The 15,710-nt window shown below is 43.1% G+C and overlaps 1 protein-coding gene across 3 annotated transcripts in view; it reads left to right on the forward strand.

Annotated features, from left to right (window-relative positions):
- raver2 (ribonucleoprotein, PTB-binding 2) overlaps nt 1–15,710 on the forward strand; it is a 90,866-nt gene that overhangs the window by 57,181 nt on the left and 17,975 nt on the right. For 2 of the 3 annotated variants that reach the window (XR_009648341.1, XM_060867600.1), the window contains exons 5-9: nt 3,955–4,075; nt 5,019–5,098; nt 5,412–5,516; nt 9,036–9,147; nt 11,135–11,349. Coding sequence is in view for 2 of the 3 variants with exons in the window: in XM_060867600.1 (XP_060723583.1) it covers nt 3,955–4,075; nt 5,019–5,098; nt 5,412–5,516; nt 9,036–9,147; nt 11,135–11,349 (633 nt within the window). In the remaining variant the exon portion in view is untranslated. The remainder of the gene's footprint in view (nt 1–3,954; nt 4,076–5,018; nt 5,099–5,411; nt 5,517–9,035; nt 9,148–11,134; nt 11,350–15,710) is intronic. The other variant, XM_060867601.1, reaches the window with a different exon arrangement.

Below are 15,710 nucleotides of genomic sequence, written 5' to 3' on the forward strand. Positions count from 1 at the left end.
ATGAGAGAGAGAGAGAGAGAGAATGAGAGAGAGAGAGAGAGAGAGAGACAGAGAGAGAGAATTATTGCTTTAAAAAGTGATTTACCATTACACACCATAACTGTTTGTGACTAATAAGTTTTTGTGTGCATGTGTGTGTTTGTATGTGTTCATGTGTGACTTTACTGTACATACACACACTATATGAGTGTGTGTGAGTGCATGTGTGTTCAAGCCTCCTGGGGAACAGTAGGCAGCAGATGGAGTAGCAGTGTGATTGGTATGGAGCCATTCTCCTTGCAGACATCTCAGATCTAATGAGGAAATCAGAGCTTCTACCATCTATGCCAACTCCCTCACACACAGGCATTTTGTCTGGCCCCACAGAAGTAGGCTTTTGAATACAGCATGAAGCCTGATATGGGATGTATTAGATTTCAGTACAGAGGCACCTGCCATGCTTCAATAGCCTTTTAATATTGCATTTCAAATGATCAACCAAAATCAGCATGATACTATGATGAGGGTTGAAGTGACTAATTGGACACAGATACCAGGAATTGAAACAGTAGCTAAAGAAGCTATGGGTGTAGATATACAAGCATGTGTCCTGGTGCCTTCCTATCAGCGGGCTCTCCTGAACCAGCAACAACACCGCTTTAACCAAAAAGAAAGCCTGGGATTAGTGAATGACTTCTTTTCAAGTCATGTTAAGAAAATTTAATTCCTCTGGATAGTTCATTGGCCACTTGACCACACAACCCAGACACAAGCTTCCAAATTAGCCCTGTGTTGCAGGTCCTGTGGTCCCACAGGATTCACCTGGCATCTCAGATTCTGAGCAGCTGTCAGCAAGTGATGTGAGGAAATAGCTACTGGTACTTAACCCTTGTCAAACTCCAGAAACTCACGACATATCAGTGAATGCACTGATTTGATCGGCAAGCTGATGTCCTTACAGTCAACTTGTCACATCTCACTGACCCATGAGGTTCATCCCACAATCCCTGTACCAAAGTCGGCTGGGGACTCTCACCAATAAATTGTGTTTTAAGATGCTAATTAAAAAACAAACTCTTTATATCACTCAACCCTCTGCAGTTTGCATATCACTGCTTTTTACTTGCAAAAGCTGTTCGACATTCAATACAACCGTTCCACACAAACTAATACAGAAAATAAATCTGAAAACATCTGGGCAGCCGGATTCTAATGCACTGGACTGGAAGATATTCATCAGTAATGATAGGCGACACCATCACAAGCACCACCACACTAAACACCAGCATCCCTCAGGGTTGTATGTTCACTCCACTGCTGTTCACACCTGCTGTGCTTTAAGCACTTCATCAAGTTCACTAATGATATAGCAGCTGTGAGTCTCATCAGCAACAACGATGAGTCAACATACAGAAAGGAAATGAAACCTTTGCACAGTGGTTTAGAACCAACAACATGTCTTTTAATATGGATAAAACAAGGAGGTTATTTATATTGTTGGACCTTATATGGACAGACATTAGAATGAAAATCATGAAATCTCATCTCCACTTTTCTTATCTAATGTAGGGAGACTAAAGACACAATCCTAAGCATCTTGATTACTGCTTGATATTGGTGTTATAACTTTAAACTGTAGGAATAACTGTTTAAACTGTAGGAATTTGCTACCAATTTCTTGTCGCAATCAAAAATTGCAGATCTTAAAAGAATGTTTTGGTCCTAAGTTCGGCAGTCCTATTTACTGTAACAGCCTCTACTGTTTATGGAAAGCTTTCCACTATATTTTGAAGTGCTGCTATGGGAAATTGTGTCCATTTAGCCACAAGAACATTAGTGAAATCAGTGTTGCATAAGAAGGGCTTTATTACTGTCAGTTTTTTAATTTATTCCAAAGATGTTCCCAGGATGTTTGTGTTTAGGCCTATTAGCATGTGATTTAAGTTCCTCACCAACTTTGGCAAACCGTGTCTTTATAAACCTTGTGTTGTGCAAAGTGACATCGCCTTGCTGGAAAAGTCTGGGGCTCAGAAGCAGCATGCAGAGAGATTCAGGAAAATTGTGTGCTTTTAAAAGTTTGGGCAGGGCAGGCCTACATATGGATGTGATGGTCACATGTCCGTATACTTTTGGCCATAGAGTGTATCTCAGTGTAATTACAGCTGCAATGCTTATTTCAATAGCACCGACAGGGGGATGGCATTGGATGTGTTAATGTGTAACTTTTCACATTAATTTACAGTCTCTTCTTTTGTACAGCAGCTCGCAAAGCTACCACGTTCACTAATGGACTGAAAGAATATCCTTATTACCTCAGGCTCACTTTATAAAATGTCTGTCTTTCACTGAGCCACAAATGGCTCAAAACTCATCATCTTCTCCTTTTAAAACACGTTTTCCATATTTTTTTTTCTTTTAGGTCCCGTGTATGTTAATGTAGCCGTAATTTCTGTACGAGCCCGGATCAAGCTGACTGATGACATAATTAATTTTCTTGAATCACAGGTCTATCATTAGGGAATCATTGTTATGTAATCTGACATGGAGAACACGTAAAAAAAAAAAAAGGGATCGTCTGGAACAGCCTGGAAAGTAATATTGATGAAGGATTATTAAAGCCAGCTTTAGAACACAAGACTCTACATGGGGAAGTTAAAAACAAGGCAAACAGTCTACTAGGGTCTGATTTTAAACACTGCATAAACACTACATCTGCAAAGCCAGCAGCATTGTGACCCCTGCCAACCTTCAACAGACTCTTTAGCAGCCTGCCAGCTTGTACAACATGTACCAGAACATCTAGAGTACAAATTTGCCTCTCAGGCTGATAAGCTCCTCAACACCCTTTTCCCACAGGAACCAGAACCGACATGGTCTGATCAATACCGGACGAAACACCCGCCCCTCCCCCACTCACACCAGACCCCTATACATAACTGTATTGTGTTCAACAGTATGATCTCATTCAGGATTATTCCCATGCCTTTACAGATTATATATATCTTATAACTTGATTCATTATTTGTGGCTATTATCCTGCTACATTATTAGACGCTTCTACCACTCTCTCAACTTTTCAATGTATTACACAGTACACTTTTAAATCCAATACTTTTATTTTCCTCCGCTGCCCGTTTCATGGCCATAAGATATAACGTTGGGAAATATAACAGCATTATTCCCTTTTCTGAGTATTGAGGCTATTGTTAGGTGTCAGTGCTTTTATTACTATTCTGTTACAAATAACCAATTGGAACCTAACACAGTTTTGTGTTTCAGTTTCACTCATTTTTTATACACAAATGTCTGTAATTATTGTTATCTCATTTTGCCCACTCCTGATTGATTGTAGTGTGCTGTTGTTGGGTGTTTGGGTTATTGGGTATATATCATATGAGGAACTGTTTTGTTTTGTTCTTGTCATTCCCACTCACTTTGCATTTAATGCAATCCTATATATTGACTTATTGGATGTCGTCGTTGTGTTGTGCAGTGGTATTAAAGTTTGTGTTTGGATAGGAGGTCAATATAAACTTGGTTGTCTTGACTGATGACATACTAAAATATCCTGTATGATATGATATGATATGATATGATATGATATGATATAATATGATATGATATGATATGATATGATATGATATGATATGATATGATATGATATGATATGATATAATATGATATGATCCTTTAGTTACTGCAGGTAGGGATCCAGAATAGGAATACACAGCAACCCCTAGGAAGACACATGGCACTTATTAACAGCAGTGGCATGAATCTTGTTTGTTTGTGATGTGATGGTGCTCTGGGGTTACCATGGAAGTGGTAGTTATGTCTTTATTAATGAATTCAGTGGCTCATTACCATATGATCACATATAATTTTAACTGTCTTGTCTAAAAGAATGCTAAAGTTGAGTCTGTGTGTGTGTTTGTGTGCGTGTGTGGTGTGTGTGTTTGTTTGTTTCTCTTGCAGATGCTGAGCAACAAAAAGGGTTTGTTGCCTGAGCCTAATTTGGCTCAGCTCCTAAACAGCATGACCAATCCAGCTGCTCTTCAGGTTCTTATGAGACCATACCACACTGGGAAGCGTGGAGGTACACACACACACACACACACACACACACACACACACACACACACACACACACACACACACACACACACACACACACACACACACACACTTGTTAGGTACATGTCATTTGTATCTACACTCATTCAGCATTTAATTTGACACACTGTTTACCACCACCATGTACCATGTTCATATATAGAAAGGGCATAAGACGTGTACAGTACAGTAACAGATGGGCTACATCTGTTATTGTTAGTTGTAAACACCTGTACATTGAACCTACTGTACCTGTAAAATGACCGAGAATTCTGTTAGCGAGGTCAGTGTAATCTCTAATAACTAATGAAATGAGCAACGCGATATATGTAGATATTTATTACTCCATTCATATAAGGAGCACAGAACCAATAAATATAGTAAGAATATGGAGAATATATATATTTTCTCTATAATAATCATATTTATTGGTTCTGTAATCATGATATAAATGAACCATTCATGAAACCAACTTCACAATTAGACCACAGATTCCAATCCAGTCCTAATCTCAGACTTTCATTCTTTTACTGTAATGTCTCTCTATCCATAGATGACTGGTCACATGATCAGAAGGTGATCTTCAGTTCAGTGACTCAAGCCAGGTTCCTTTCATGATGAACCTAATCATATATTAAAATGAACTTTTCATTAGGTTTAAGGATAAATGAGCCTCGGAAGGACTCGGAGCTTAAGGAGAACACGCCAAATATAGCTCTTGATTAAATCTTAAATCTTTCTACCTATTCTGGAAAGAGTGGCCATTAGGGCTCACACTGGAATTTAATAAAAGAAGAGTGTGGACTGCTGGCATGCGTTCTTTTCTTTTACCACCTGCTTTTTACTTCTTTTTTTATATTTTATTCATTACCTTTTTATTTCTGGTGAGTCCCGTTGCACTGCCAACTTTCCCTTTTTCTCGTCAGGGAAGTATCGTCCTCACAGTGTTCCTTTTCTCCGACCGCCGCTGACAGCTGCACTGCTTCAGCTAGGAAAAGCACAGCAGGTATGTTACTTTGTCTCACACACACACACACACACACACACACACACACACACACACACACACACACACACACACACATACATACACTCCCTATCCAGAAATCTTTTTTTCTCACTCATCCTCATTGTCTGTCATTCTCTATCTGCTCATTATTTCATAGATTTGATGAACCACGCAGAAGAAATTCTGTCGTGATATTATTATGCACTGCAAGTCGCAGAATGAAAATTTGCAGGAAATGTAGTTAGTTCTTAATGAGTCTTGGCACACACGTTATTACTCAACGAGTGCAATGTTTCTCTATGTGTTTCAGAACGCCATGCTAGGGAACGGGTTTGTTCTGCAGAACCTTCTCCACATGCACATGGCACAGCAGCAGCTCCTGCACATCAAGGACAAGCACATCAATAATGTGAGGGTGTGTGCTAGGGGAAGAGATGTCTAATTTCTGTATTATTCCTGCAGGATTTCTTCATCCATATGAAAGCTACTAAGTTTCAGATATCTGGATTTTTGTTTCCTTTTTGTTTTTTACTTAATCTTTAAGCCAATCACATTATTGTGACATTCTTATATTTGTTCCAGGGAAGGAATTATTGCAGTGTTCTTTTTTTCCGTAAATAATAATGAAAGTTGTGACTTTCACTCAGGAAGACATTAGTTTTGTTTAGCTTGTGTTCCACGCCATCCTTCAGAGAGCCTGCAGGCTGAATTCAAGTATTATTTGATATTACACAAAAACACATCACAGCAGCTCACAGAAGATATGAGAGACAACATAAAAAATGATATGATATGTTTTTGTAACACTGGTAGTACATTCTCTGCAGTCTACAGGCTTTCATTCATTTCCTGTGTGTGCGTTGAGTGTGCGTGTGTGTGTGTGCGCGCTAGCAAGTGTGTGTGCGTGAGTGTGTGCGTGTGCGCTCGCAAGAGTGTGTGCGCGTGTGTGTGTGCATTTGTGCTCGAATGCGTGTGTGTGTGTATGTTTGTCTGTGTGTGTGCAGGTGTGCTACTTAAAGAATTCAGTATTTGAATATTAATAAGCCACAAACATCAGCATTAGTACCATAATTAGATTGAGAATAACTAAAATTCTGGATAGATTGTGCTAATTTGCATGTCAGAACCAGTTTGTCTCCTTTACAAAAAAAAAAAAAAAGAGTACTGAAATCACATGCAAAGTAATTGGACGAAACAAAACTGTAATTGTTATTAAATTGCATAGAAAGACTGTGTACATTCTACACACCCAAATGTATCTTCATGTACTTAACATGCATCCAGTTTACATAAAACAGGTCCTAATTTGTGCAGGTGATGCAAGAAAGAGCCAATAAATGGAAATCCTGCAGCCACAGCGAGATGGACAGGAGAAAATATATTTTAGTGAAGCTGAGCTAGAGGTGCATGTGCCTGTGGTTGCTGCATAAAATGGTATAAATAATGAACACAAATCAAATTCCTGAAACCAAATAATAATCAGTTGTTAAATCCGTTTCCGAGGACGAAAAGATGGTCCAAGAGCTTGTCGTCTTCATCCATTTATTTATTTTTTGTTTGTTTGTTTTGTTTTTACTAAAATTGATATTCTATTTATGTAAATAGTAAGGGAAACCTTTTTTTTGTTGTTCTTATCAACCTGCTAAAATCAAATATTAAACTAAGCCATTTTTAAACTTTTCGGCAACTCATTTATATCTAGGTTTGTATTCATTTACTGTAACTGAACACCGAAGATCTGATTAAATTTACATGCGCAATTTTATTCTCCTAAACCGATGAACAAATCCTGCATACAAACAAAACACTGAAAGAAATGAACTGAAACAAACTGACCTTAAGTGCACATGTTATAGAAACGAAAGTCTAATCCTGATTCACATTTAGAAATCACGTCACTAAAACAACACTAAACCCCTCTTCTACATTTTAGTATGAGGTTCCTGTCTGCTCAGTTGTTTTACATTATTAACAGTGATTTACTTCGTTGTAAAAATATCGTATAGCCATGAAAAAGATGAATCTAATCGATAAGGATTCTGTTTTTTGAAGGTTTTGTTTACGATCAGTTTCTGTGTGATATGTAAAAGTGAGTATGTATTGTACACTATAACGCTATTGTAAAACGCACAGTGTTGTTCACTTCATGAAGACTGTTTGAGACTCACTTTTAGGAAATGTCTTTTTTTAATGATTGTTCATACTGTACATTGCAATCCACAAGTCTCTGGACACTCATTTTGTCTCATTGAACAGAAGTGAAGCATTTATTATTATTATTATTATTATTATTATTATTGTGGGATGTGGTGGCCTATCGGTTAAGGTGACGGACTACGAGGCTGAAGGTTCTGAGTTAGAATCCACCAAGTTGCCACTGCTGGGTCCCTGAGCAAGGCCCCTAACCCTCAATTGCTTAGTTGTATTACATTTACATTTACGGCATTTGGCAGACGCCCTTATCCAGAGCGACGTACATAAGTGCTTAAGTCTTTAGCATTGAATACATTAATGCTGGCTCACTAGGTTACATACTTATTAAAGAAATAAATAAAAAAAGAGAGAGATAAAATGTATTTTGCTCTGGATAAGGGTGTCTTATTAACTATTCCACTCTCACTCACTCACACTCATTTTCTCCCGCTTATCCGAACTACCTCGGGTCACGGAGAGCCTGTGTCTATCTCAGGTGTCATCGGGCATCAAGGCAGGATACACCCTGGACGGAGTGCCAACCCATCGCAGGGCACACACACACACACACACACACACACACACTCTCATTCACTCAATTTTCCAGAGATGCCAATCAACCTACCATGCATGTCTTTGGACCGGGGAGGAAACCGGTGTACCTGGAGGAAACCCCCGAGGCACGGGGAGAACATGCAAACTCCACACACACAAGGCGGAGGCGGGAATCGAACCCCCAACCCTGGAGGTGTGAGGCGAACGTGCTAACCACTAAGCCACCGTGCCCCCCTTAACTATTCCATATTTTATATATTTTTATATTTTTTAATATTATTAAGCAATAATAAATTTTTCATATAATTAATAAACTAACTGAGCATTAACTGAATGGCTGAAATGTTTTTGTTTGTTTGTTGTTGTTGTTTTTTTAAATATCTTCATTACTGATTGTCATGCAGAAATTTTTCTTACACATGTTTGGAAAATCAAAGCTGATTTTCTGGCTATTTAAGATTCTTGGAATCGTCCGTCCACGTGCTCATCCGTGCATCTCTTTAAGTGCTTAAATGTTTGTAGGATTTATACACAGTTATTACTGTGTCCTTCAGACAAACTACTAAGATTTTGGAATTGATCCAAATAGGGTCAAGGTCACAGCAAGGTCAGAAATGTCTGAATTAGTTTTTCTTCAGTAGCTTTCTTAATGATTAAAAGTATTTGTTAGGGCTATTTCTGGCATACAAATTAGTAACTATTAAGGATTACTTGGTGGTTCCTCTTAACACTGTTGGGTTTAAGTACATCTCGTTGGTAAATAAACAGCAGCTCATTGACAATCCTGTCACATTTTTGCCTCTAAAATGTGAAGAATGTGCATATAAAGAACAGCACGTACATGTTTCACCCTGTAGGCATACAGTGCTTACCCTCAAATTTACATATAATTTAGTTTAACCTTTGATGTAGTTATAAAACATTGAATCCAGACACTAAATCACAACACAATGTGGAAGTGTCCATTTACATGTGGATTGAACTGAATGTCACTGTTTGGAGTGTCTTAGCAAGTACACAAATAAAATCCTGATGCATTCTCCAATTTGTTTCCTTCTTCCTGCCTCTCTCTCTCTCTCTCTCTCTCTCTCTCTCTCTCTCTCTCTCTCTCTCTCTCTCTCTCTCTCTCTCTCTCTCTCTCTCTCTCTCTCTCTCTCTCTCTCCCTCCCTCTCTGTCACGCTCCAGGTTCCCAGTCTTTTAGGTGACCCTTCCCGTTTACTTCTCCATAAAGTCTTGTCTCTGCGAGCTACAGCCCCAATGGCGGTGGTGAAAGGTCTGATAGGAGATTCCCCCACCGGTAAGTGTTGTAGATTGCGTAGGCTGGCCCTGTCCTTGCACTAGCAGTTTCACAGAACTACATTTGCAATGCAAATCTCAACTCTGTTTGAGGAATCCAGTATGAATAGTTAGAGGCTGCAGCTTCAATCAGCGTTCTTTCTTTTGCGATGTTATTCAGGCAAAACCTTTGAGATGAATATACATGCGTTGGTTCATTAGCACTTCAGTATAGGTGTGACGTGCTTTTCACATCAGACCTTTACAATGGCACAGTTTCATAATCTATTTAATTTGGCACCACCTTTCAGCATTATTTGCCTCACACCTCCAGGGTTGGGGGTTCGATTCCCGCCTCCGCCTTGTGTGTGTGGAGTTTGCATGTTCTCAAATAAACAGGGTTTAATAACGTAAATACATAAAACAGGAACAAAGACGAAGACTACACAGGACAAAGGCTGAGGGTATACTGACGATTAACGGTTATTATTATATTATTATTATTATTATTATTTATCGGTTAAATAGACAAAGAATAACACCAGGGGACAGGTGTGTAGAGACAGGGAGGAGTAAACAAGGGTGGGGCAGATACGTGACACGGAACATAAACAGAAGCACATGGCCAAAAGTCCGGGCTGAACGGTAACAGCACCCCCCTCGAGGCGCGGCTCCCGAAGCGCCAATCCTGTCTTAATAACAATCCAGGTCTAGGAGGGGGGGTGAGGCACATGGCGAGGCAAATGGAGGGGCAAGGAACACGCCGAGGCAGATGGGGGGAGCAAGGCACACGGCAAGGCAGATGGGGGGAGCAAGGCACACGGCGAGGCAGTTGGGGGAGCAAGGCACACGGCAAGGCAGATGGGAGGAGCAAGGCACACGGTGAGGCAGATGGGGGGAGCAACGTCCACAGCCGAGCAGAAGAGCCGAGTGACGTCCACAGCCGAGCAGAAGGGCCGAGCACAACCCCCGACACATCGCAGCCAGACCATGTCTCGAAGACCAGAATGGGAGGGAGGGCGGGAAAGATCCTCCGCCACGGGCCTGCAACACCCCCACGGAACAGAAATGAGGCGACGTCCTCCTTGGGGAACCGGAAATGGAGCGACGTCCCCCAATGGAACAGGTGCGGGGTGATGCCGCAGGGCACCAAAAAAAGGAAAAAGTCCAGGAAAACAGGAAGACTGGAAGAACAGTCCAGGAGGAGGAAAAAAATATGCTCAGAATAAGCCGGTCCAGGCTGGAAGTTATCCTGCTGGGTCAGAGTTTGCGCGGAATCATTATGTCACACCGGGAGGTGGAAGACAGAACCAGATACAGGATAGCTTCAAATGGGGGTTTAATAACGTAAATACATAAAACAGGAACAAAGGACAAGGGTACACTGACAATACACTGACGATACACTGACGATGGTTCGGTTAAATAGACATAATGATTAACGCTAGGGAACAGGTGTGTAGAGACAGGGAGGAGTAAATAAGGGCAGAACCGTTAGGCTGAACCGTAACAGTCTGGTTCCTAGACTGATAAATAAATAATAATAATAATAAAAGCGCTATACATATAAAAAATTTAATTGAATTGAATTTATTGAGAAATTTTGGTGGAAAACGTCTCACATAGTATGTTGAGTAGTATGTGTTTGTATAATGTAAAAATATGATATTAACATACTGCCTATATGATCGGCTATGAATATTTAAAAATAAATCATTTCCTCAGACTTTTTCTATGTTTTTTGTATGTTGAAACGGTAGACTATTAGTTAGGATTTAAACATCCAATTCAGGTAAACAAAAGTACTGTAAAGTAAGTAACAAAAGCATTTTTTTTTCTCAGTGTCTGAATTAGCTTTTTAATATTTTATAGTATGTTCCCTGGACATGTTGAGAAAGAAAGGAATGTTACAATTTATAACACAAATACAGCAACCAGTCACATTGTTGTGTATTTTTTTTATTCTGCTTATTTAAATTCTGTGTATGTTGGATCACTGGGATTCTCAGACTCGGGTCGGGAGGCTGGAGGATCTGGAGCAGGCCGCGCTCACATGAGCCCCGGGGATCAAAACGGTGTGACAGCCCCAGACAAACAGCCAGCAGTGTCGACTCACTCTCACAGCCAGACACCAGGCTTCAGTTCTGGGTTAAGCAGAGTGCCACTGAGCTCCAAAGCTCCAGTTAATCACAACATCACTGCATCAGAGAACTGCACACTTACAGTGAGTGCAGACTTCACTCCTCTGCTGCTCCTTTATTGTTTATGATCCCATCTCTCTCTCTTTCTCTCTCTCTTTAGCTCTTTCTCTCTTTATTTCTCTTTCTCTCTCTCTCTCTCTCTCTCTCTCTCTCTCTCTCTCTCTCTCTCTCTCTTACTGTCTCTCTCTCTTTCTCTCTCTATTACCTCCCTATAAACTCCTTCAATTTTTCAAATTTTCTCCTCTCTCTTTTTTATCTCTTTATTTTACTCTCAAACTCTTTCTCGCTCTCTCTTCACTATCTGTCTCTATCGTGTGTGTGTGTCTGTTTGAGAGAGAGAGAGAGAGAGAGAGAGAGAGAGAGCTATTCTGTCTCTTACAGCTAGTTTTTGTATATTATTCATATGGAACAAAGAGAAATGAACAACAGTTCCCAAAAAAACTAGTAATACACAGAGGTGGGAGTAAGTCACACATGTGCAAGTCACAAGTAAGTCCCCCATCTCTGAATCATTTAACTCAAGTCTGAGTCAAGTCTCAAGTCATGAATGTCAAGTCGAGCCTTTTTTTTAAGTCTCAAATTTGCGACTTAAGTCTGACTCGAGTCAAGTCATATGACTCGAGTCCCCCATCTCTGGTAATACACAATTATTATATTAGACAGATGTTGAGTTAAAAGTTCTGATTGTTCAAATCCCCCCCCACTGCAGATGAAAAATAATCAAATCCTGGGTTGTAATGGCTGCATCACACCGAGCTGTCGCTGATTATTTTTGATTGTATTAACATTCTTTAGTGTTTTATTCCTTGCACAACTTTTTATTCCTTGCACACAAAGACAGCCAGAATGTACAGATGATAAACATGAATAAATCCTGGTCTTATATTTATACTTCATGCAGTAGATGAAAGATATAGGTTACTGTGAGCTTGTAAGCATGATAGATAGATAGATAGATAGATAGATAGATAGATAGATAGATAGATAGATAGATAGATAGATAGATAGATAGATAGATAGTAAGTGGATGGATGGATGGATGGATGGATGGATGGATGGGTTTTCGGATGGATGGGAAGACAGACAGTGAGACAGACAGACAGACAAGATAGATAGATAGATAGATAGATAGATAGATAGATAGATAGATAGATAGATAGATAGATAGATAGTAAGTGGATCGATGGATGGATGGATGGATGCATGGATGGGTTTTCGGATGGATGGGAAGACAGACAGTGAGACAGACAGACAGGATAGATAGATAGATAGATAGATAGATAGATAGATAGATAGATAGATAGATAGATAGTAAATGGATGGATGGATGGATGGATGGATGGATGGATGGATGGATGGATGGATGGATGGGTTTTCGGATGGATGGGAAGACAGACAGTGAGACAGACAGACAGACAGACAGACAGGATAGATAGATAGATAGATAGATAGATAGATAGATAGATAGATAGATAGATAGATAGATAGATAGACAGACAGACGGACAGACAGTGTAAATGTCCACCCATTCATCCATCTTCTACCGCTTATCCGGGGCCGGGTCGCGGGGGCAGCAGTCTAAGCAAGGACACCCAGACTTCCCTCTCCCCAGACACTTCCTCCAGCTCCTCCGGGGGAATACCGAGGCGTTCCCAGGCCAGCCGAGAGACATAGTCCCTCCAGCGTGTCCTAGGTCTTCCCCGGGGCCTCCTCCCGGTTGGACATGCCCGGAACACCTCCCCCGGGAGGCGTCCAGGAGGCATCCGGAACAGATGCCCGAGCCACCTCAGCTGACTCCTCTCAATGTGGAGGAGCAGCGGCTCTACTCTGAGCTCCTCCCAAGTGACCGAGCTCCTCACCCTATCTCTAAGGGAGCGCCCAGCCACCCTGCGGAGGAAACTCATTTCGGCCGCCTGTATCCAAGATCTTGTCCTTTCGGTCATGACCCAAAGCTCATGACCATAGGTGAGGGTAGGAACGTAGATCGACTGGTAAATAGAGAGCTTCGCCTTGCGGCTCAGCTCTTTCTTCACCACAACAGACCGGTATATCGACCACTGCAGAAGATACACCGATCCGCCTGTCGATCTCCCGCTCCATCCTTCCCTCACTCGTGAACAAGACCCCAAGATACTTAAACTCCTCCACTTGAGGCAGGAGCTTTCCACCAACCTGAAGGGGGCAAGCCACCCTTTTCCGGCTGAGAACCATGGCCTCAGACTTGGAGGTGCTGATTCTCATCCCCGCCGCTTCACACTCGGCTGCAAACCGTCCCAGTGCACGCTGGAGGTCCTGATTTGAGGAAGCCAACAGGACAACATCATCTGCAAAAAGCAGAGACGAAATCCCGTGGTCCCCAAACCGGACACCCTCCGGCCCCCAACTGCGCCTAGAAATCCTGTCCATATAAATAATGAACAGGACCGGTGACAAAGGGCAGCCCTGCCGGAGTCCAACATGCACCGGGAACAAGTCTGACTTACTGCCGGCAATGCGAACCAAACTCCTTCTCCGGTCATATAGGGACCGGACAGCCCTTAGCAGAGGGCCCCGGACCCCATACTCCCAGAGCACCCCCCACAGATCACCACGAGGGACACAGTCGAATGCCTTCTCCAGATCCACAAAGCACATGTGGACTGGTTGGGCAAACTCCCATGAACCCTCCAGCAACCTGGTGAGGGTGTAGAGATTGTCTAGTGTTCCATGACCGGGACGAAACCCGCATTGTTCCTCCTGAATCCGAGGTTCAACTATCGGCCGAATTCTCCTCTCCAGTACCCTGGCATAGACTTTTCCGGGGAGGCTGAGGAGTGTGATCCCCCTGTAGTTGGAACACACCCTCCGGTCCCCCTTCTTAAACAGAGGAACCACCACCCCAGTCTGCCAGTCCAGAGGCACTGTCCCCAGCCGCCACGCGATGTTGCATAGGCGTGTCAACCAAGACAGCCCCACAACATCCAGAGACTTGAGGTACTCAGGGCGAATCTCATCCACCCTCGGTGCCTTGCCACTGAGGAGCTTCTCAACCACCTCAGTGACCTCAGGTTGGGGGATCGATGAGTCCTCAACTGAGCCCTCTGCCTCTGCTTCCTCAGTGGAAGACATGTCGGTGGGGTTGAGGAGATCCTCAAAGTACTCCTTCCACCGTCCGAGAATGTCCCCAGTCGAAGTCAGCAGATTCCCACTCCCACTGTAAACAGTGTGAGCAGGGCACTGCTTCCCCCTCCTGAGGCGCCAGACGGTTTGCCAGAATTTCTTCGAGGCCAACCGATAGTCCTTCTCCATGGCCTCACCGAACTCCTCCCAGACCCGAGTTTTTGCCTCTGCAACCACCCGGGCTGAAGCTCGCTTGGCCCTCCGGTACCTATCAGCTGCCTCCGGAGTCCCCCGAGCCAACCAGGCTCGATAGGACTCCTTCTTCAGCTTGACGGCATCCCTTACTTCCGGTGTCCACCACCGGGTTCGGGGATTGCCGCCACGACAGGCACCGGAGACCTTACGGCCACAGCTCCACGCGGCTGCGTCGACAATGGAGGTGGAGAACATGGTCCACTCAGACTCAATGTCTCCAACCTCACTCGGGATCTGGTTGAAGCTCTGCCGGAGGTGGGAGTTGAAGATCTCTCTGACCGGAGACTCTGCCAAACGTTCCCAGCGGACCCTCACAGTACGTTTGGGTCTGCCAAGTCTGTCCAACTTCCTCCCCGGCCATCGGATCCAACTCACCACCGGGTGGTGATCAGTTGACAGCTCCGCCCCTCTCTTTACCCGAGTGTCCAAGACATACGGCCGGAGGTCAGATGAAACAACCACAAAGTCGATCATCGACCTCCGACCTAGGGTGTCCTGATGCCATGTGTACTGATGGACACCCTTATGCTTGAACATGGTGTTTGTTATGGACAAACTGTGACTAGCACAGAAGTCCAATAACAGAACACCACTCGGGTTCAGGTTGGGGGGGCCGTTCCTCCCAATCACGCCCCTCCAGGTGTCACTGTCGCTGCCCACATGAGCGTTGAAGTCCCCCAGTAGAACGACGGAGTCCCCGGTCAGAGCACTTTCCAGCACCCCTCCCAGAGACGCCAAGAAGGTCGGGTACTCTACACTGCCATTTGGCCCGTAAGCACAAATAACAGTGAGAGACCTCTCCCCGACCCGAAGGCGCAGGGAAACGACCCTCTCGTTCACCGGGGTGAACTCCAACACATGGCTGCTGAGCTGGGGGGCTATGAGCAAGCCCACACCAGCCCGCCGCCTCTCACCGCGGGCAACTCCAGAGTAGTAGAGAGCCCAGCCTCTCTCGAGGAGTTGGGTTCCTCTTCATAAAGGGGTTATTTCTCTTCATAAAGGGGTTTTGAACCGCTCTTTGTCTGGCCCG

Source organism: Tachysurus vachellii, chromosome 4 (genome assembly GCF_030014155.1).
Source record: "Tachysurus vachellii isolate PV-2020 chromosome 4, HZAU_Pvac_v1, whole genome shotgun sequence".
NCBI classification, from domain to species: Eukaryota; Metazoa; Chordata; class Actinopteri; order Siluriformes; family Bagridae; genus Tachysurus; species Tachysurus vachellii.